This window comes from Arvicanthis niloticus, chromosome 7 (assembly GCF_011762505.2).
Source record: "Arvicanthis niloticus isolate mArvNil1 chromosome 7, mArvNil1.pat.X, whole genome shotgun sequence".
Taxonomy (NCBI): Eukaryota; Metazoa; Chordata; class Mammalia; order Rodentia; family Muridae; genus Arvicanthis; species Arvicanthis niloticus.
In genome coordinates, this window is record NC_047664.1 from 38,218,333 (window position 1) to 38,240,819 (window position 22,487).

General features: G+C 46.1%; 1 protein-coding gene across 6 annotated transcripts in view; it reads left to right on the forward strand.

Moving 5' to 3' along the window:
• Uvssa (UV stimulated scaffold protein A) overlaps positions 1 to 11,764 on the forward strand; it is a 39,870-nt gene extending 28,106 nt beyond the window's left edge. For 5 of the 6 annotated variants that reach the window (XM_034509525.2, XM_076938283.1, XM_034509524.2 and 2 more), the window contains 6 exons: positions 2,405 to 2,576; positions 3,020 to 3,142; positions 4,690 to 4,873; positions 5,386 to 5,497; positions 7,742 to 7,916; positions 8,668 to 8,893. In XM_034509525.2, the coding sequence (XP_034365416.1) occupies positions 2,405 to 2,576; positions 3,020 to 3,142; positions 4,690 to 4,873; positions 5,386 to 5,497; positions 7,742 to 7,916; positions 8,668 to 8,761 (860 nt within the window). In that variant the 3' untranslated portion in view covers positions 8,762 to 8,893. Of the gene's footprint in view, positions 1 to 2,404; positions 2,577 to 3,019; positions 3,143 to 4,689; positions 4,874 to 5,385; positions 5,498 to 7,741; positions 7,917 to 8,667 lie in introns of all 6 variants that reach the window. The other variant, XM_034509523.2, reaches the window with a different exon arrangement.
• The last annotated feature ends 10,723 nt before the right edge of the window (positions 11,765 to 22,487 follow it).

Consider the following 22,487-nt stretch of genomic DNA (forward strand, 5'->3'; position numbering starts at 1 on the left):
CAATAGATGTCTATTAGCTAAACGTATTTGACTTGCTCAGTCCATCTGCTCATAGACTCCTTAGTTTGTTTGACAAGTGGTCCTATCTGTTCAGAACTGGGTACCATACTTTTTCTTGCTTTGCTGCTACTGTCATTGTTTGGGTTTTCTCTCCTGCTTTTAAAAAAAGTGTCCCTTTGTATCATTCTGATAGCTATCTCCAGTCTTAAGACTTACATATTCCTTATCATTGACTGTTTCCATTTTGTAGTTCTGAGGATAGAACCTAAGGCCTCACACATGTTAAACATGCTTCCTACTACCAGCCCAGCCCCTAGTCCTGCATTCACTATTCTTTCTATGGTTTCTGTACTGTCCTCTGCATAAGACAGGAGATCAAGAACTCTCTTATCCTACTTCCATGGCATTGGACCACCCTGGTACCCACTGAGTTATTGTTCTGATGTCAAAAGTCATTTACTCATTGTTATCTTGTGTGCTGTGGTTTAGATTTTCTCTTTCTTGATGGGTCACCTATGCTAAGGATGTTCTTAAAGGATCTGCAAGGGGTGGTCCTTGTAAGTCTTGTGTCCATAAGACTCCCTCCTGTGTGTGGTGGGCATGACAGCTCAGCTGGGTATTCAGCTGTAAGCTTGGTTATCTTCCTCTACACTTTTCTTTTTTCCTTTTTCTCTTTTGTGGTATTGAGGATGGGACATAGCCTTAGAACTTCTAGGTGCATGCTGTGCCAGCACTGCATCCCAGCCCTTCCCTGTCCCCTTCTAAATGGCTTTTTAAGGCCCTGAACTTGCTACTTGGCTAAAAGTGCGGCTGCCATTGGGATTTTCAATTCTTCACCTTTTCTTTGTTAATTAATGTTCTCTAACTTCCTCTTTCAACCACATTTGGTTCTTCACCTCCTCTGATAGGCAGGAAAACTGTCTCATTTCTTCAACCATTTCCTACATTCCAATTGTATTTTCTTTTCTCTGGAATTCCAGAAACAGGAAGCCCAGCACCAGTGGTCTGCCCTTCACATCATTGCGCTGTGCAGTTTCGCTCATGTGCGCTACCACTGGTCCCTCTGCCCTTCAGGCATCCAGCAAGCAACTATACCTCTACAGTATTTCCTGACTTCATCTTTCTTTTTTTTAATTTTTATTTTATGCGATGGGTGTTTTGCCAGCTTGTATGTTTGTCACCATGTGTGTGACTAGTGCCTGAGGAGGCCAGAAGAAGACAGTAGATCCCCTGGGAATGGAATCAGGCAGTTGTAAGCTACCATGTGGTACTGGGAACTGAACCTGGGTCTTCTGAAAGAACAGCCAGTGCTCTTAAGTGCTGAGCCATCTTTCCAACCTCCCTGCTCCACTACTTTGATAGAAGATGTCTTCGACACCTCTTTCCCTTCTGACTGCCAGAATGGTGCTTTGCTATCTTCTCCAGGTGATTTGTCCTTCTTGCCTTACCTCAGCTGTGGAGTCTGCCCAGTCTCAGAAATTGTGCATCATCTGTTCTGCCTCAGGGTATTCAGAAGTCTGAGCTTTGGTGTCACTGCAGGTCTCTCTGGCACAGCAAGTGTTCAGCTGAGGCTGCTCCTGCCTTGACTGTGAGAAGTCCGGTAACAAGTGGATAGTGCCCCTGGAGTCCCAGTTCTGACAATGCTCTGGGGCCAGCAAGGGTCAGAGTTGGCCCTATATGCAACCTGCTAAGAGCCAGACCCAAGAGTGAGCAGGAACAAAGTGACGGGATTCTGCCCTTGGGATGTGAGAATGAAACTGGGCTAAGATTGGTGTCATCTGCTATATCCTATAGAAATCCTGGTGTCAACATCATAACCTCCTCTAGCTGGCAGGAGGTAGGGCAGGTATTTCAGGGTGGCATCCTATAGTCAGGGGCTTAACATCTGCCCCATAGCCACAGAAAACATACTGTAGCCACTCTTGTGGCTTTTGATGTTTTGGGCGAAAGTTGGGAACTGCTGTGGTGGGTGTTTCTTCTGAGGACAGCACAGGGGAGAAGTACCACTCAATTATCACCTTCATACAGGTCTGGGTTGCTCTGTTCCTTTCTCAGTGAAGGGAGGCCTCCTGTCAAGGGGAAGGCAGCCTCTCTTTGGCATGTCAGGTATTATTTGTAGACATCCAGCCTCTCACTGTGGGAAGCTGTGGGCAAAGGTGACAGTGTTGTTGGCCTGTGCTGTGAACAGCTCTGGGCAGGCTCTTGATGACAATCCCTATAGGCTACCTGAGTCCTAACCCTGTTCCCTGCATAAGAGTGTGGCCTGTATCTGACAAGTTGGGATGACAGCACAGTCTCTTGTGCTGTCACATATGGATGCATCTGAGTGAGGCCTGACCACATGGTGCTCCTCCTGTCCTCCCTGGAGATAGAGTGGTGTTAGAGTGGACATGTGTCATTTCAGGGCTGGAGCCAAAGGCCCCGCTGAAGACTCTGGAGAAAGGCACAGCTGTATGTAGCTTACAGGAGAAGACCAGGATGAGAAGGGAAGAAGAGGCCTCAGACCCCACCTCTGCAGCTGCCCAGATGTTGCGGCTCCAGGACTGCTTGTCATCTCCCTCCCTCTCCTCTACCAGGTGACTCTAGATGTCCCATGTCACTGGGTCCACAGTCTAGTACTGCCACCACCTGTCTGAAGTACTGGCTGGCCTGAACAGGTTGCCCAAGAACCCTCCTTTGAGAGGAATCCTGGAATGTGTGTAGTCCTAACCAAGTAGCACCTGCTGATGTGGGGCATGGGGCTCAGCTGGGCCTGTAGCAGCCCTTGGGAGGTCCTGCAGCCAAGCCATATTCTTGAAGGAAATGTCAGGTGACCTCCAAGCAGTTCACATCACAAATCAGAGCCAGTACTCAGCAGGGCCAGGTTGTTGGCCGGATATCAGCAGCCAAACTGACAGCTCAGCCACACGATAGTATATTAATTCTGATCCCAGGCTTCTGGACTGCACTGTGATGTGGAAGGGAAAGGCAAGTAGCCACACAAGGAATGGGTAGCCCACATGTACTGATCTGTTTTCAGGGTACTTCCTGGGCCAGAGGAAGCCCAGAAGCAAGCAGAACGAGCCCGAGCACCCATTGTACCCTTTGGAGTGGACCTGTGTTACTGGGGCCAGGAGCAGCTAACGGCTGGAAAGATTCTTAAGTGAGTCTAAGATATCTGGTTCCTAGGACACGAGCACAACCTGGCCTTAAATATGTATTCTCTGGCCCATAGGACGCTGGGACTTGAGCCTTACTATTGCTTCTTCTGGAGGTACCCATGGAGGCTATCCAGTGCTCAGTGTGAAGGGACAGCTAAAGCTCAGCTCCGATCTTCCTGACAAGTGTGGCTCCTCAAGACGCTGGAGGCAGATAGGCCCAGGGTTAACTGGCCTCAAGACGCTGGAGGCAGATAGGCCCAGGGTTAACTGGGTCAGAAGTTGGATTCTTGTTCCCCAAGAGCCTTTTGAATGGGTCTGCCCCAGCACAAACCAGGCTAAGATAGCTAGCAGAAGGCAGAGAAGGAAAGACACATCTAGGAGTACAGGTGAAAACTTACCTACAAGGAGGAGGGAGTCAGGTGGCTGGAAGAGCCTAGGCTGCACTTGCTGGCACTGTACTAGTGGGCTAGCACTGGGAATCTAAGACCAGTAAAGCTAATGATTTGTGAACCTCAGGCTGGGCTGCCTGGATGCTAAGCTTACCTGGCAGGAATTGGGATCTTGAGAAGTCTAAGGAAGGGAGCCAAGTGCCCATGTGAGAGTCCTGGGCCGGGGCTTTGCCCTGAGGCTCCATGATGTTAAATATTGGTACAGCTAGGCTGGTTGTGAGGAACTCCCCCACGTTCAAGTCATAGCCAGCCTGTGTTGCTGCCGCCGTTTCAGTTCCCTGGTCAGTGCTGTTTCACCCGACTACAGCCAACACTGGTCAGGATCCTGGGCCCTATCAGTCTTCTGTTTACCATGTGCCCTACCATCTCTGAGCAATCCACAGAGGTGCCAGCTCTTGAGGCAGCTGGCATCCATGTGCAGAGCCCAAAGAATCTGCTATGTGTTGTTGGATCAGAAGTTGAGCCTTTGCCACAGAGTGGCAAAGCCTGCCCCATTTTCTGGCATTCAGAGAAAAGTGGCCTTCATAAGGTTTGCTGCTGGACTGACTGGTCTTGTAGCTCACTGGTATAGTGGTTGCCTAACATACATGAGGCCCTAAGTTGAATCCCTAGCACTGTCGGGGTGGGGGGTGGGGGGGATAAGGTTTGGTGGTGGCCACAGAGCAAAAGCTCCATCCTTTGGGGCCCTTAGCACTGAGTGAAGACTGGGTGTGAATTTATGCATGCTTCTTCCTCTGCTGCATTGGTGCCATGTCCATGTCAGAGCCTATATTCACCCACTCAATGGCAAAGAGACCCTAGACTTGGACTCTCCTTACTTCAAATCTATGGCCTTAGAGCCCCGAAGCTGCTGCCCTGCTTTGCAAGAGGAATCTAGCCTTAGGCTAGTAGTTATATCAACCATCTTTGGCTGGTCCGTGAACACCAGGATTTGAACCCAGTGTAGTGATCATGTTTTTCTAGTCTGGGAAAGCCTCAAGGCCACCAGGGGCAAGTGCTCTCCCCAGGATTGAGGGGTAATTGGGGTACATTGTGATTGGGCCAGCCCCCTTCTTTTGGTCCAGAGTAGCTACTTCGAGGGTTTCTGGTGCACCTTACAGATCTGACTCTCAACACCGCTTCTGGAAACCCAGTGAGGTGGAGGAAGAGGTGGACAGTGCCCATGTTTCTGAGATGCTCCATAGCCGGCACATCACCTTTTCAGGGAAGTTTGAGCCTGTGCAGCACATGTGCCGGGCCCTGAAGCCTAATGGCAGGCTCTGCGAGCGCCAGGATCGGCTGAAGGTAAGTAAGGCCAGTAGGTAGGCCATGGACATGATGCTGTGCCTACCCAGGGAGAGGCTGGGCCACGGCTAGTAGCCTTGGAAGTGCTGGCCCTCTTTGCCTCCATTATAGACCAGGGATATTTGTGAACCCTGTAGAGGAAGGTTTATAAGCAGTGTCATAATTGCTTAGCCACTGGCCATCAGAGAATCATGTATGGGGTTCTTTGTCCTGGGCTCCAACATTGACTTCTGGGAGACCATCTATAATAGCCAGACCACTGTTCTGCAGCTAGAGCCATGTGTGGGTTGAGACATGAGGTTGGGGAAGTACACACATGCATGCAGGAGGTAGCAGAGTAGAGAGAAGTTGCTTTGGATAAGCAGATCAGTCCTTAGACTCCTGATGCTGTCTCTCCCTCAATCGCCCCCTCTGTGAGGAGGGCACATGATTAGAGGGCGTGGCTGTCCCACCTTCCCTAGAGCTATTTGTGTGATCTCCTGGCCATCAGCTGCTTTGTGCTTATTGTATAGTGCCCGTTCCATGGGAAGATCATCCCCAGAGATGACAAGGGGCAGCCTCTTAACCCAGAAGACAGAGCCCGTGAACAAAAGCAGCAGCTTCAGCAGCAGCAGGCACATCCGGGTAGGTGTGTGGGAGCAGGAGAGGGGCTGCAGACATAGCCCTGGAACTTGTGGTCACCAAGTTGCAAATTCTGTTTGTAACTGAGTAGCAGGTTGGGAGCTCCATGGGCAAGGTTGGGTACACATGGCTAGTAAGGTACTTATCTTCAAGGCTTACAACAGGAATATGGGTACTCCTGGCTCCATACACCACTATGTCAACATCTACACAAAGGGACTGAACCCAGAGTTTCATATGGTAGAGAAGCACTCGGCCACTGCACTATAGTCCCCAGGTCCTGGTTCTTAGTCCCGCTTCCTGAGGAGATGATGGAATTGCAGCAGGCCGTCTTTCCTGATACAGTCATCCACTCTAGTTCTTGCACCTAGAGTCTAGGTGGTCTTGTCTGCTGGCTCTGACATACCCAGCTCCAGCCCCTCTCCTGTTCCCTCATACCTACATGGGTGGTCAAACTCAGTCTCGTGTCTAAACCTATTTTGGGGGCTGTAGTCAGCTCATGGAAGGCCCTTCTGTGAAGGGGACATATGTACAGGCCCCTTCATAGCTTTTTGCCCTGTGGTCATAAGACAGAAATACCTGTTTCATCTTGTGCCCAGAGGCATGCCTGGGTTGTATAGCGGTGGGGAGGGCCTGACCTGTTCATCTGCGGGATAAACCTTCCCTGGTGGCTCACACTCAGGAGCAAATTAAGTGCCTATTTTTGTGTCAACCCTGAAGAGTATCTAGTTTTCCAGCCCTCGGTGGCTTGTTAACAAACAGGTATCAGGCCACGGGCCAAGCCGGTGCTGGCCAGTCAGATGTGAAATAGCATCTCTTTACTAACTGCAGTATTGATCCCGCCTCCCTCGCACACGGGGCAATTTTCTTTTCCCTGGTGCTAACCTCGGTGACAATGCACATGGTGCTCCAGGGCCCTTCAGCGCCCAGGAAGGCCGCACAGCCCCAGCGTCTATTGATTTTCTTCAAAGGCTTTTAAATTGCTCCTTCATTTTCCTGAGGTGCTCATTCCATCTCCACTGGATGCCAGCATTTTTTCGTTGTGTTTAAACAATTGCTCCATTCACCAGGTTCCTAAACTGTGACGCCTTCTTATTACTGGGAGATAAACTGTTTAGACAGTTTTCCTTAATCTTGGATTAATCGTCCCTGTATCTGAATCGTGCAGTCCTGAGTTCCTTCACTTCAAAAAAATCAGCTTCGAGAGGCCACACCATCTGTCTGTCTGGTTTGCTTGCTTCTCCCTCAGTGGACGTGCCCCCTCACAGTCTGGCTTTGCTGCCACCCTGTTTCCAGGCACTGCTCCCTGTCTACTCTGCCCCAGCCCATGGGGCATTTGGATGCCCTTTGTAGTAAAGAATACCAGGTTCTTCTGCCTGCTAGGCTCACCCACAGGCCTGAGGAGTTAGGTTTACTTTGCCTTTATCTGATTCACTAGACTGTCTTTCCCAAGCCAGGCTAGACCGGTGTCATGCCTAATGGAGCTTAGGGAAGCCTGTGGAGGTGAACCAACAGAGACTAAGGAGGGAACTCAGGAGTCCTAAGCTCTGACTCCCAGAAGAGCCTGGTGCCAATTTATATGGGCTAACGACCTCAGCAGCCACACACACGAGCAGTGATCATGCCATGGATCAGTGAGCTGAGTGCTGTTCACTTCCCTCTCGCTTTCCATAGACCCCTGTGACTGCAACAGGCAGTGCCCAGCTTACAGGTGGGGTAATTTTGCTCTGCACTCGGAAGCCAACATCACATTTCCTGTGAAGCAGAGAACCCATCTGTAGCCTACCATGCACCTCAGCTCTGGACACCCTTACTTCACATGCCAGTTAGCTACAAGATACATTTGAAAGCAGCACAGTTGGCCTCACTGGCAGGGAAGTAGCCTGTAGACACTCTGCCTCCATGGCCAAAGGCCTTGGCTTCTGTCCTAGCTGAATGGTTAGGAATGCCAGGAGTAGTGGCTGTGAGGGTAGGCCTGTCCAGATCCTTCCAGCCTGTTCAAGTTGAGGGGACCCTCGGGACACTAGGGGACTAAGTGACAGAAGGGGGAATAAGGGAGTAAGGGAAGAGATGTCTCTGGGTAGATTCTCATCCCAAGATAGCCATGTCACTCAGCACAGATCCTCTCAGATTATGGTGCCAGGACATGCAGCAGGCAAGCTCCAGCCCTACACCCAGAAGAAACCCACAAGGGTCACCCCTGGGGTTGGTACCAGACATCTTTTGAAATCCTCAAGTTGTGCTCAGATTGGCAGGACCCTGAGTTTATGAAGGATGTGGAGGCAGCCACGGGAGTGGACCTCGGTTCATCCAGGTATAGCAAGAAGGGCAAAGGGAAAAAGAAGAAGCACCCCAACCTCACCGACCTGCGAGAGCGTGCCAACACTGCCCGGGCCCGCCTTGAGAAGAAGGTCTTTGCCAAGTAAGAGCTATTTACTGGCCCAAGGCCCCAGGCTTTGGTCTAGGACATGTTGGGGGAGGGCTGTTAAGTTGCTAGGAGCTTCTGGTGACTGTATTAGTTAAGGTGATAGCCAAGACCAGCTGTCACAAGTGACCTCCATCCCTGAGCAGTGACAGGCCATGCCAAGAGCTGGTTGGGAACAGAGCTGCAGCTGTGTGCCCTGAGCACTCTTCCTAGGAGTCTACAGCCACCTCTCTATGAGTAGAGCTGGGTCATCAGAATGGCCCTAAGAGGCCAAGTGCTGGCTTTGCTGTGCCGTGCTGGGTTAGTGCCACACTGTCTATAGGAGTAACCTCAGAGAAGACAGACACGGTGTCAGACACTGCTGGGACCAGATAGTTTATCACAGTACTGGTCAATAAGCTCCTTGGTCAGCCTTGGAGTGGGGTGGAGGCTGGTCCACATAGGCCCCCTGCTTTTTCCTACAGCCCTTTCTGGGGACCCTTACCTCTGGACCTGCAATCCATGTTCAATTGTGCCTTTGCCCTAGAGTGCAGCCTGGGATTAGCAAGCATGGGTTCTTGGAACTGCCTTCAGTTGCCAGGAGACATAACCAAGACCTGTGGTGGGTAACAGACCCCTGTTCTGTCTGAGCACTTCCTTACAGAAGTCCCGCCAGAAGCCTTTATGAGGTCCAGAGGCAGCAAGCCAAACCTAGGACCCAAGAGTCCTGTCAGGTCCTCAGTCACATCTTACTGTGCTCTCTCCATAGGGCAGCTGTGCAGAGAGTAGTTGCTGCCATGAACCAGATGGACCAGAAGAAACACGAGAAGTTTGCAAACCAGTTTAATTATGCACTGAAGTAAAAGGGTGTGGGTGTGGGTGTGGGTGTGCTGAATGTGCTGTGGTCCCCTTAGGCCATCAGCTCCTTTCCTTCCTTCCTCGGCTTTCTAGGATGGGAAGAGGAATAGACTTAAGTCTGAGGAGAATCAGCTTGTTTTTTCTGTATGTAACAATGGAGTGATGCATTGAAATACTCTCCAGGAGGCCAGGGAATATGGTTTAGTGGTGAGTCCAGGGTTTGATTCTCAACTATTTTAACCATGTATGTGGTACCATACCCATAATTCCAGCACTTGGAAGATAAACAGGACTGAGTCCTAGGCCAGTATGGATTACAGAGCAAGACTGCTCGAGAAACAAGAACAGAGAGCCAGAGGAGGTGATGCACACCTGTAATCCTGACACTTAGGAGGCAGGGCAAGAAGATAACACAAGTTAAAAGCTAACCTAGTTGCCAGGCATGGTGGTACACTTAATCTTTAATCCCAGCACTCAGAAGGCAAGGCAGGTGGATATATCTCTGTGAGTTCGAGGCCAGCCTGGTCTACAGAGTGAGTTCCAGGACAGCCAGGGCTACACAGAGAAACCATGTCTTGAAAACAAACAAACAAACAGCTAACCTAGTCTAAGTTGTAAGTTCTAGGCTAGCCAAACTTGCATAAGCAGAGTGTGTCTCTGGAGAGGGGGGAGTCCCTTCAGGATAGCATACCTGCATTGGAGTCGATAGGGGCAGGCACTCCAGCTGGCTGCAGGTCAGCCCTTGGGCAGTGAGTATGTCCCTAGTGGTGCTATGTACTTTATAATGCCTTCAGAAATCCACTCTTTCATGCATATACTGCTTAATACACATGTTCAACTCCTGGCATAAAACTCTGTGACCCAGCTCTGTTGAAGCCTAACTCACATACCATGTAGTCCACTTAGGCCATACACAGTGTAACTCACATACCATGTAGTCCACTTAGGCTATGCACAGTGTAACTCACATACCATGTAGTCCACTTAGGCTATACACAGTGTAACTCACATACCATGTAGTCCACTTAGGCCATACACAGTGTAACTCACATACCATGTAGTCCACTTAGGCTATACACAGTGTAACTCACATACCATGTAGTCCACTTAGGTTATACACAGTGTAACTCACATACCATGTAGTCCACTTAGGTTATACACAGTGTAACTCACATACCATGTAGTCCACTTAGGCTATGCACAGTGTAACTCACATACCATGTAGTCCACTTAGGCTATGCACAGTGTAACTCACATACCATGTAGTCCACTTAGGCCATACACAGTGTAACTCACATACCATGTAGTCCACTTAGGCTATACACAGTGTAACTCACATACCATGTAGTCCACTTAGGCTATACACAGTGTAACTCACATACCATGTAGTCCACTTAGGCTATACACAGTGTAACTCACATACCATGTAGTCCACTTAGGCTATACACAGTGTAACTCACATACCATGTAGTCCACTTAGGCTATACACAGTGTAACTCACATACCATGTAGTCCACTTAGGCTATACACAGTGTAACTCACATACCATGTAGTCCACTTAGGTTATACACAGTGTAACTCACATACCATGTAGTCCACTTAGGTTATACACAGTGTAACTCACATACCATGTAGTCCACTTAGGCTATGCACAGTGTAACTCACATACCATGTAGTCCACTTAGGCTATGCACAGTGTAACTCACATACCATGTAGTCCACTTAGGCTATACACAGTGTATAACCAGTGACAACCTCTGCTTCCAGAACTCTGTTACCCGGACACACTGCCTGGCCGCCTCTAGGCCCGCTTTCTACTTCCATGTTTGTGGTTTCTAGAATAATTGGGTTTGTGGCTTTTGTTTTTGTCTTTGTTGAGATGTGGTCTCTTTATGTAGTTTTGGCAGTCTTAGAGCCCACAATGTAGACCAAGCTGGTCTCCAACGCACAGATCCCCCTGCCTCTGCCTCTTCAGTACTGAGATTAAGGCCATGTAACATTGCGTGTTATAAACAAGCCAAAAGAATTCATGTCCACCAGACTAGTCCTGCAGAGAATACCAGAGGTAGTTCTTTAGACTGAAGAGAGAGAAAGAGTAGTCACAAACAACAGAGAAAACAAGTGAAGCTGTAACTTCTGAAGCACAAAAGAGGATGAATGCAGAGAACAAAACATCAGTAGCCAGCACACACCTTTAACCGTAACTAGATTTTAATGGCCTCAGCTCCCAAGTCAAGACATACTGGTTAGTTGAATGGATTGAGAACTCAGCTTTAAAGATCAGGGCCACCTTAAAGCATGAGGATGGAAAAAAGTATCCCAAGCAAATGCAAACAGGAAGGAAGCAGGTGTCACTACCTTTTTATTTTATTTTATTTTATTTTTGAGATTGTCTTCCTATGCAGTCCTAGCCTGCTAGATAAACCAGGTGTGCCTTAAACTCACAGAGATCTGCCTGTTTCTGCCTTCCAGTTGGTGGAATTAAAGACAAGGACTCTTCATTCTAATCAAGAGAACAGTTGATCAGGAATACATTACATTTCTGTATGCATCAAACTCCAGCACACCCAATTTCATAAGAAACATGCCATTGAACTTAAAGATACAGATTACTCCAGTTCAGTATTAGAGGGTAATTTCTGTACCCCACTTTCTCCAGAAGATGGGTCATCTGAACAAAAAATGAATAGAGATATCAGAATTAAATGATGTCATATATCAAATGTACCTAACAAATATGTATAGAATGTTTGATCCAAACACTAAAGAACATACATTCTACACAACAGGCCAAATGTTTAAAATAGATCGTATTGGTCAGGAGGTGGTAATTCACACCTTTAATCTCAGAAGACAGAGGCAATTAAATCTTGAGTTTGAGGCCAGCCTGGTCTACAGAATGAGTTCCAAGGTAGCCAGGGATACCCAGAGAAACCCTGTTTCAAAAAATAAAAAGTAAAAATAATAAAATAGATCACATAATTTGACACAAAACATAACAAGTTCAGAAAAATTGAAAAAAAATTAATATATTAATATATCTTATCTAACCACAATGCAATAAAGCTTCAAACCAATAGCAAACAAATCCCTGGTAATTACACAAATTCATAACAATTAAACAACACATTACTAAATAATGAATGGGTCAAAAAAGAATCAAAAAATGTTTTAATTCTAAATTCAAAACTGAAAACACAACAAAACCTCTGGATGCATGGAATGGAGTCCTGTGAGAGACTAACTCTGCCTATTAAATCAGAAAACCTCAGATAAATGATTTAAGGATGTAATTAGATGATTTGTAAAAACAAGAACACACCCAAACTGAGTAGAGAAATACCTAGTTTTAAAAAAAAAAAAAAAACATAAATTAATGAAATTGATTGTTTGGTTTGGTTTGGTTTTTTGAGGATTTTTGTTTTCAAGACAGGATTTCTCTGTGTAGTCCTGGCTGGCCTCGAACTCAGAAATCCACCTGCCTCTGCCTCCCAAGTGCTGGAATTAAAGGCATGTGCCACCACTGCCCGGCTCAATTAATGAAATTGAAAGAAAAAAAATCAATGAATCTAAGAACTGGTTCTTTGACAAGCCATTAGCAGATTCTAGCTAACCAACTAACCAAAACAAACAAAAATAAAGACATGATTCAAATGAATAGAATGAGTTGAACAGGGAACCATCATGACATCGATGAAATTCAGAGTACTGTAAAGAAATACTTTAAAAACCTATTCTCCATTAAGTTAGAAACTCTAAAAGAAGTGGACAAGGCACGCATGTGGTGCACATACATGCAAGCAAAACACTCAGGAATAAGTTTTAATTTAAAAAAGGAATGGATGAATTTCTAAATTATCTAAACTACCAAAGTTAAACTAAGAAGAAGAGAGCAACAACTTAGACATATAACATATCACCAATCCCTCTTAAGCAGACCTATAACAAATAAGGAAATTGGAACAGTAGTAAAAAAAAAAAAAAACAAAAAACAAACAAAACAACAACAACAAAAAAAACTTTTCACACACAAATGCTCAGGCCCAGAGAGAAAAACAGAAGGAACATTTCCAAATTCTTTCTATAAAGCCAGTATTACTTTAATACCAAAACCCATGTAGGCAAAAACAATATCTCTGATATAGGCAACTATCTCTGATGGACGTAGATGCAAAAATCTAATACAATACTGCAAACTGAATGCAAACATAATAAGTTCACCCAAGAAAGGACTGGATGTAGGTAATAAACACTTGAGTCATGAAAGAAGATATAAAGTTAATTCTTTTTCTAGTTTTATTCCCCCCCCCCTCAATAGTTAATAGTGAAAGTGTAAAATTCAGTGTGAAGCCCCACAGCTGTTCATTGAGATGGAGAAACTTTGGGTCTGGTTCAGTTCACTGTGTGATTTTTTTTTAATAAGTTTTTTGTAATAAATTTTTTTCCATTGTTGCTGCTGTTGTTTTGTGGGTTGTTTTGTTTTGTTTTGTTTTGTGACAGGATTTCTCTGTGTAGCTCTGGCTGTCCTGTAGACCAGGCTGGTCTTAAACTCAGAGATCTGCTTTCCTGTCTCCCAAGTGCTCAGATTAAAGGCATGTACCACCACCCACATGGCTTTGTAATAAAGTTTTAATAATAAAAATCTATTATGATCATAATAAAATCTATGATAAGCCACAGCTAACAGCATCCTAGATGAAAAATATGAAGAAATCCCACATTTCAAGCTATATTACAGAGATATAGCAATGAATATACTCTTGTACTGGCACAAAAGCAGATGTGCGTCCATGGAACAAAACAGACTCAAACATGAATACACATAACTACAGCCAGCTGGATGTAGGTAATGAACACTTGAGTCATGAAAGAAGATATGAAGTTAATTCTTTTTCTAGTTTTACCCCCCCCCAATAGTTAATAGTGAAAGTGTAAAATCCAATGTGAAGCTCCACAGCTGTTCATTGAGATGGATATATACTAATTATAATATATGCATATATATACATATAAACACACACATATTGCTTAATTTCAAGGCACAGAGATTTACTCATAGTTTTTTTGAGAATTTTGTTTTTGTTATTTTTTTTTAAATAGAGTCTCTACATAGTCCTAACTGCCTTGGAACTCACTCTGTAGACCAGGCTGGCCTCCAGCTAACAGAGACCCACCAGCCTCTGCTTTCCAAGTGCTGTGATTAGAGGCGTGTGTCTACTACACTCTGCTCTCGTCTGACGACTGTATCATTTTAGCTCTTACACGTCAAGCTTTGATCCATTTTGGATCAAGTGTGTGTGGTGTGAGGTAGGGCAGGCTTTGTTGTTTGCATTTGGGACTTTCATTGTCCTTGAGTCTTTTGATAATTAGCCATTGGGATTCTTGGCCACTGTTACGGTAGTAGGGTTACCGTGACTGAGGTAAAACACCACGACCAAAGTGCTTGGGGAGGAGGAGAGGGTTTATCTGGTTTACACTTCCAGATCACAGTTCATCATCAAAGGAAGTCAGGAAAGGAGCTCAATTCAAGCATGGCAGGAGGAACCTGAAGGCAAGTTAGAATCCATGAACTTCTGATAGCATTCTATTTAATTGAGCTGTCATTTATTTTTAGTATTTTTATAGTTTTTAATAGGTCACTTATATTAAAAAATGTATCCCTATGTGCTTTCATGCTTTTATAAATGTGACTGTTCTCAGAGTTCCATATTTAGATAATTTATTGTTAACTTATAGAAATATAGTTCATTTTTATTTAGATCTTGTACCTTGCAGCTCGGTGAAACTTGTCCCTTAGTTAATAGCATATGTTTTGTGTATGTTAGAATTGTTTCTGTGCACAGATATGGAGTTCACATGTTTTTCTACACGCACACACATACCCACGCAGGCACAACTGCCCCATGCTTAATTGTTCTGGTTAGCATCTCCAGTCCAGTGCTGAATGTTGACTCTCCTGCCCTGACCTCCCACACAGACTGAGTGTGATACCAACTGTGGATTTTTGTAGCTGTCCTTTATCATGTTTCTCCTTTTTCATTTTAATGAAGCCATTTTATTTTTTTCTTTGGTTGCTTATAATTTTGGTGTCATTTCAAAGAAACCATTGACTAATTTCAAAACACAAAGATTTGCTTTGTTTTTGTTGTGGTTGTTTGGTGGTGGTGGTAGTGGTTTTTTGTTTTGTTTTTGAGAGGTTTTTTTTTTTTTTTTTTTTTTTTTTTTTTTTTGTTAATGTTTCTTTTTGTTTGTTTCAATGTTTAGTTTTGAAACACGGTTTCACCATGTAGCCCTGGCTGGCCTGAAACTCAAGCAATTTACCTGCCTCTGTGTCCCAAGTACTGAGATTAATGACATGGACTACTACTCCAGGCCTTGCAAGAGCTGTACAGTTTTGGACTGTATGTGTAAAGGCTTTAATCCATTTTTAAGTCAACTTTTATGTGTGTTGTTGAGTCTTTCCTCTTAAAAGTTTCAATTTTGTAAAATGATTTCCCTCCACTTCTAACTGCTTTTTCTGTGTCAATTATTGAGATGGTCATGCGATAGTTCAGAGAGATGTAATCTATTATATACTGGCCATATCTTGAACTAGCCTTGCAGTCCTGGGATAAACTGCCTTTGCTCATTATGTCTAATCCTTTCCATATGCCCATCCCTTGTCCGCTTTTTCTTGGTCACCTATAGTTTATTTTGTTTCGTTTTGGGTTTTTTGTTGTTGTTGTTGTTGTTGTTGTTTTGTTTTGAGAGGTTTTTCTGTCCTGAAACTTGATCTGTAGATCAGGGTGGCCTCAAAGTTAGAGGTCCTGCCTCTGCCTCCCAAGTGCTGGGATTAAAGGAAGGTGTGCACCACCACCTGGCTAGTTTGTTTGTTTGTTTTTAAATATAGTGTTTTAGTTGTGTTAACTAGTCCGTGTTATTTTTCCATTTTTTTTTTTTTTTAGTTCTATAGACTTTAATTATTTCTTTTGGGTTGCTTTGGATATGATTTTTCTCTTTTCCTATTAAGTTAGAAACACTTAGCTTGTTGATTTAAAACCTGTATTTTTAGGAGAGGTATTTATAGCTGCAAGTTTTGGTCTAAACATTATTTTACATTTATCTTTTAGATTTGTTCATGATGTATTTTTGTCTTTTTAATTTTTTGTGTGGTTTTTGAGGCAGGGTCCTGTGCTACCCAGGCTGTGTTAAACCCTGCTCCACCTGCCTTCATCTCAAGCACAGATTCCAGGCATGTGGCTCCCGCACCCAGGACTTTTTTTTTTTTTAATTTCAAATAATTTTCTAATTTTTCAGTTATTACTTTCTTAATTGATTAGGAGTTTATTGTTTAATTTTCATAAACATGTGGCATCCCTTATTTTAGTGATTTCTTTAAGACATCCTAAGCACATTGACCTGTGTATCGAGGGACCAGCCACTCTTCAGTTCTGTCCTGCTGTGGAGGCTCTGCGATGTGTGAAAAGTGAAAAAACAGTCACCTACCTGGTGTGCCGCCTGCAGGCTTTCCTATCAGTCCATGGAAGTGATGCCATCCTCAGCTGTTGTCTGTCACCTCTCTGTTAGTTTTAGCTTCTTGTATTGGTGGGCCTGTGTTTAGTTCTTACATACTTGTCCTTTCTTCCCCCCTTCTGGTAACAATGTAGCCACTCCATTCTCTCTGGAAAGCTGCTACTCCGTGTATCTTTTTCCACCCTTTCTTCTTCATTGTGTTGCTGATAGGTGTGGACTTTTACTTACAGTTTTCTGTATTGTTGTGTTAAACAAGTATTTAATTCCTTATGACCTCTCTTTTGGTTGTCAACAACATAGACATTTGTTTATCTCCCAAGTCCAAAGCTCCTGCCTACACAAGATCGTGGAGTTCAGAACCCCAGCCAAACACCGTGGTACCACAGTCTCCAACCACAAGCTATTGTTCTAGAGTTACAAGTTGTCTTGGAGGAGTTTCTTTGGCATTGACATGCAACACTTAATTTCTAGTGTTTCTCATCTAAAACAGGCTGTTGATTGATAACTAACTCCTTGGAAAGTGTGTTTTGTTTAGGCAGCTGTGTTTTGAGTAACATAATGGAGGTTTTCAGATACTAAACATGCCTGGGCCACCTACCCTTGTGGCTCTGCTGAAGTTTAGAGATATAATGAAGAAGACGCAAGAAGCATCAAAGCCAAAGAGGACCAAGCATTCATGGAAGTCAGACAGAACTGGGCTGGGAGCTTGCTTTTGTTTTCTGGGCTTTGGTTTTTTGAGACAAGGTCCTGGTACATATATTTCAGGTTGAACTGGAACTCGAGGGTTCTCCTGCCTCAGTTTCTTGAATGTTAGGATTACAGACGTGTGCTACTAGGCACAGTTGTATTTGTGTGTGTTTTTATCTTTTAAATTTTTTGTTTGGTTTTTGAGGCAGGGTCCTATGCTACCCAGGCTATGTTAAACCCTGCTCCTCCTGCCTTCATCTGAAGTACTGAGATTCCAGGCATGTGGTCCCCAGCCCCAGGACTTTTTGGTTTTTTTACTTTTTTTTAATTTCAAGAATTTTCTAGTTTTCCAGTTACTATCTTCTCAATTGATTAGAAGTTTGTTGTTTAATTTCCATAAACATGTGGCATTCCTTATGTTAACCATTTCTTTAAGTCATCCTAAGCACATTGAGCTGTGTGTCAGGGAACCAGCCACTCTTCAGTTCTGTCCTGAACTGAATTAAACCCAAGGCCTTGCACATGCTGAGTGTGTGAGTGTATGTTCTTCCACTGACCTGCACCCTACCCTTCAATAAACATCCGGGTCTTGGGGTACAAGGGTGGGGTGGCTATCAGAAACCTTGTTAACTTCCAGAGCTTTGAAGTTTGTTGTTGGTTACTACTGTGCACAGTGGTTCTCACTCTCCCTTCTTGAAGGCTCTCCCTGCAGGACACTGTTGTGAGGATGGATGTGCTGTCCTTCACAAGGCTGTTCCCAGTCTCTGTCTTGCATCTGCTCTTAACTGTTTCTACACACAGGGGCATGCCAATCTGGAATAGGAGCTGTTGAGTCAAGGGTGTGTGTGATTATTCCTTTTTTTCTTTCTATTACTTTTGTGCATCCATATTCACCTTTAAATCACTGACCTAAAAAAAATATGAACTAGGAAATAGCATTTTTACAATTCAGGTAGCTGGCTGGTACATACCTTTCCCCAGGATTGAAAGAGCACCTGCACTGTGTGTTAAACTCCCAGTGTCAGTGGTTCTGGTCTGGCACTTGAGCTATCTACCTGGTGAGATACATGCAGCTTTTTTATTTATGCAGCTTCAGGATGCAATTGTAGGTCAAAGACCTCTTGTATATTTCTGTCTTAAGGTGACGTTGCAGCATCAGAGATGGGGTGGAAGGAGAAAGTGTAAGGTGTGATTCAAGACTGGTTAGTTACCCTGGCGATTTCCGTATTCTGCTTTTCAGTGGATCTCCCTGACTTTATTATAAGAAAGATTTGTTGGTGTGACTGTCAGGGTGGGGCTGCCCTGAGTAGGACAAGGGGAAGGCCCTTGTCCTACTCAGCTGGCCCCTATCCACAGGGTTTCTACCCAGCTCCCTGGCTCACTATAATGGCTGTGGTTCATGGTCTCTGAGTCAGGAGAAAGCGGTCAGAGTATCTGGGTCCAAGGTGGATGGGGGTGGTGCTTTCAGCTCTTCAGAAGAAAGGCAGCTGCTGGCCCTTGGGATTCAACAGCTTCTCCTGGCGCTTAAGGCTGTGGGTCCCCAGGGTGGACTGGGGAGAGGGGAAGAGGCAGGACAAGCAGGCTGCTGAGAAGGGTGGAGGGAGCTAGCCCAGGCTTCATAGATGAGGGTTGTGAGTAGGGCTGGCTAAATCCAGCCCTCAAGGGCCAGACTGAGCTCTAGCTCTCAGCCTTGTCCTAGGAGCAGCTGTAGGGCTGCCATAGGAGAGTGCAGACGTGGAGGTGCTGGGGCTGATGCAGACCCAACTGACCGGGCCACAGGGACAGCAAGGCAGATAGTTATAAAAATGGGTATCAGAATGAATTTGGAAACTAAATAGTAGGTTGTAAACCAGGTTTGAGATGTTTCTGTCAGAGGTCATACTGGGCTTGAGGAGGCTACATGACGGCATTAGGATCTTATCTCTGTCCATACTGTGGAACAGCAGGCAAGGACACATGCTTTATCTTCCTGAGCTACCCCAACAGCCTGAGGCAGCTGGGCTGTAGTCATCACATTCTACAAAGGAAAAAGGAGTATCTATCTGCTTACTGAGACTTGCCATGAATCACCTCCTGGCCTCCGATCCAACACATAGTGCTGTGTGGCCAGAATTTAGCCAATGTGACCAGCAGCCCCTTCTAAGGAAGCAAAACTTAGTAAGAAAGGAAAACTCCAGGCTGAATTTCATGTATCCTAAGCTGGCTTCAAACTCACAATGTAGCCAAGAACAATCCTGAACTTTAAGTTGGCCTGCCTTTACCTGGTGAGCCCTGGGGTTTATGTGAACCCTCGGGTTGCAGGCATATGCTACCATACCCAGGGGTCTCCAGTCTGACGGGGCACCCAAGACCCAAGCTAAAAACTAGACAAATGGATCTACCTGCACAGAACTGGTCAAAGCAGAGTTGTAGGACTGTACAACTAGAGAGCTCCCCAGAAACAGTAGAATCTGCACCCCAAAACTCACCAGATGTCACGTGTGGAGAAAGCCAGCTGAGAGGCCAGAACTGAGTAAGCCTAGGGGGGTTCCTTCTAAGCCCTGCACCCAGCACCCGCTTACCCTCCAGACCTAGTCTTCCTTCTGTCACAGATGACCACAGTTCTGTGCTGTGTAATGGTTTCCTCAGACGCTATTTAAACAGGAAGGTAAATAACACAAAATAGCTTCAGAAAGTTCCTATAAGGGACTATAGTCACTAAGCCCCTCCCTACCAGAGTAAACAATGAAAGTTGAGAGCCAGCCTCAGAGGAGCTGAGCTGCCAAGAGACTCAGATAGTCCAACCTGCAAATAAGACTCTGAGACCAGTTCAGCTACCTGGGAGAAGCCTAAGCCAGCTAAGCTTCCTGAAAGAGGTTTAGACCAACTGAGAAAGCTGGAAAGACATTCTTCAGCCTTGGAGCTGCCTGCAGGCTATGCAGTGTGCTCCAGGCTCCCAAGTTTTGAGAGCTGTCATCCATGCTGGGGTGGACCTTGGTGATTCAGCAATGTCTTTGAGTCATTTCTGCTCCTGTACGTAACTCCTCACCCGCACTCCTGTAAGTAACCTCAGTAAAACTCACTGGCTTACCAGGTGATGACAACACATGCCATGAAGCAGAGGCAGGTGGATCTCTGAGTTTGAGGCCAGCCTGGTCTACAGAGTGAGTTTCAGGACAGCCAGGCTTACACAGAGAAACCTTGTCACACACACACACACACACACACACACACACACACACACACACACCTCACTAGCTCACCAGTTGGACTTTGGTGGTTCCTCTATTTTGCTCTGTCATGGGATCTCTGTATGGGTGAATAAATGTGTGTATTGCATCTCTCTAGAAATGTCTTGTCACACAACATTCTGTCGCAGGCAAAGGGCTGTATACACAGACGCCAGCAAGATAGACTACAGGGACCCAGGGAATGCCAGGAAGTAGCCACTAGTCCATGTCGTGGCATGTGTCAGTGAACCCAGAGATGGAAGGAGGTGTTGTGTGTGGTGGGCTCACTGCTTCCCAGCCTCATAGCCACTGACCCACATTCTCTACTCAGTTCCAAAGCCTGGTGTAGATATTGAAGAGTCCGTAAGTGTAAGTAGCCGTATTTGGGACAGAGCCTCAGCAAATGAGCTGACCCCACTCCCAATACTCATTTGGATGTTGAAGAGCCCTGTCCAGCCAAAATTCATTACCACATGCCAGAGTAACTAGGCTTCTGGGAAGCACAGCTGCCTGCTCTACCTTGTCTTCTTCCGGGGAGAACTCTGCATTGTATCAACATTCCCAGCTCAGCTCACCAAGGCTGGCTGGCATAAGGAAACAAGGCCCTAAGGGGGCCTTGGGTCTTTTTTTTTAGGGTCAGCTGGCAGCTGCTTTCCCTCTCGTGCACAGGTTTCACTGAGCATAGACACAGAGGAAGCTTGCAGTGAGACCCTTACCCTCACTCCCACTCGTGCTCCATGGTATCTTGCTGTGTGGGCTAGGGTTGCCTGTGTTGGCCCAGGAGAGATCTCCACGTTTTGGAGGCGGGCAGGATGGGGCAGGACTATGGTATGTCCTCTCCTATTTCGGGAGGGAGTGGCTTCTGGCTGGGCAGCTCCTGCACAGGCCAAGCCTCCAGTGATTTGATTTGATTCCAAGAGTCTTCTGGAATCTTCTGGAGCCTTTTAGGACTTGCCTGTTGCCAACCTAAGTCTTAGAGGCCCAGCCCTCAGCAGCAAGGCTAGAAATATCCTCCAACCCATCACCTCTCACAATTAAATGTATCCCACTTCTTGCACGGCTCTCACTCCCTGACCACAGGAATAAGAGTATTGCACAACTGAACTAGAAGGCTGGACCTGCTGCTTACATAAGGGCTGGCAAACATCAGGTCAGGACAGGAAACTCTAGGCCCAGAAGGTCTGGAAGTAGAAAGTGGGCTGGCTGGAATCAGGCACCAGGTCTCTGCTGGTGAGGAAAGCTAGGGGCATTGTCTCAGGGATATCTTCAAGGGGCAGGTTGGCTTCACGCACCCCCCCCCCAACTGCCAGATGCACTGCTCTTACCTGCCCCATGGCCTTCGATGACTATGACGCCAGTTCTGAGCACTCTGACCTGTGCCAGTCACTGCAGTTCATTCTCAACCTGACTCTCAACGGAAGTTAGCTGACTAGAGTCAAGACCCCTCCACTGTGCTTAGGAAACAGGAGGACTCCTTCAGGTGTCCTCCTGTTTCCTGAGCAAGAAGCCAAGCCCCATAGTGGAGCACAACAGGCTCTTTCGTTCTTTCCAGGGAGAGCCAGGGACCCTGGAACAGACCTAAGAACAGTTGCCTCCCTGGCCCTCGCCACAGCCAACCCCCTTTTCCTTCTCCAGTTTCCACCCCTACTGATGTACAAAATCTCCCAAAGCTGGCACAGGCTGCAACGTATCTCCCTGTAGTCATAGGTGGTTCTGTATCTGCTCTGGTGTGTGTGCAGCCACAGCTTCAGGCCACTCCTGGGTTCCTTGCATTCAGCGCACAGGAACTATCTACATATGCGCACAATTGTTGCAGACGAGTGATGCACCAGAATAGGTCATTGGTCTTCCAATCGGGCTATTAGACTACAGGGCAGGTGGTTACACCTCACCCCTCGAAGTCCAGCTCTGGGAAGCGGGATGCTTTTCCAATCCACAAGTAGCCTGCTTGGGGGTGGGAGTGGGGGGCAGTTGGTGGGACAGGATGTAGAAGACAATGAGCAGCAGCGGAGAACTCCATTTGGAGCTCAGCAGTGCCAGGCTGCAAGAGGGGAAAAGGCCTCACTTCGGAGAGAGCGGGGACTTGGACCCGTGCTGGATCAGCTCCCAAGGCGATCCCCAAGAGAGAAAGGGTGCAAGCTACGAGAGTGACCATGAGACACTAATACTGATGGCAAACTAGACCTAACAGCTCTGAAGTCCCTGCTCAGGGAGACACACAGATGGGTAAGAACCCGAGTGGACAGGAAGGCGGGATCCGCATCCTACGGCGCCAGAGCCTTCGGAAAAACGCCCGCGAGGCTTCCTGTGGTTTATTAAGAGT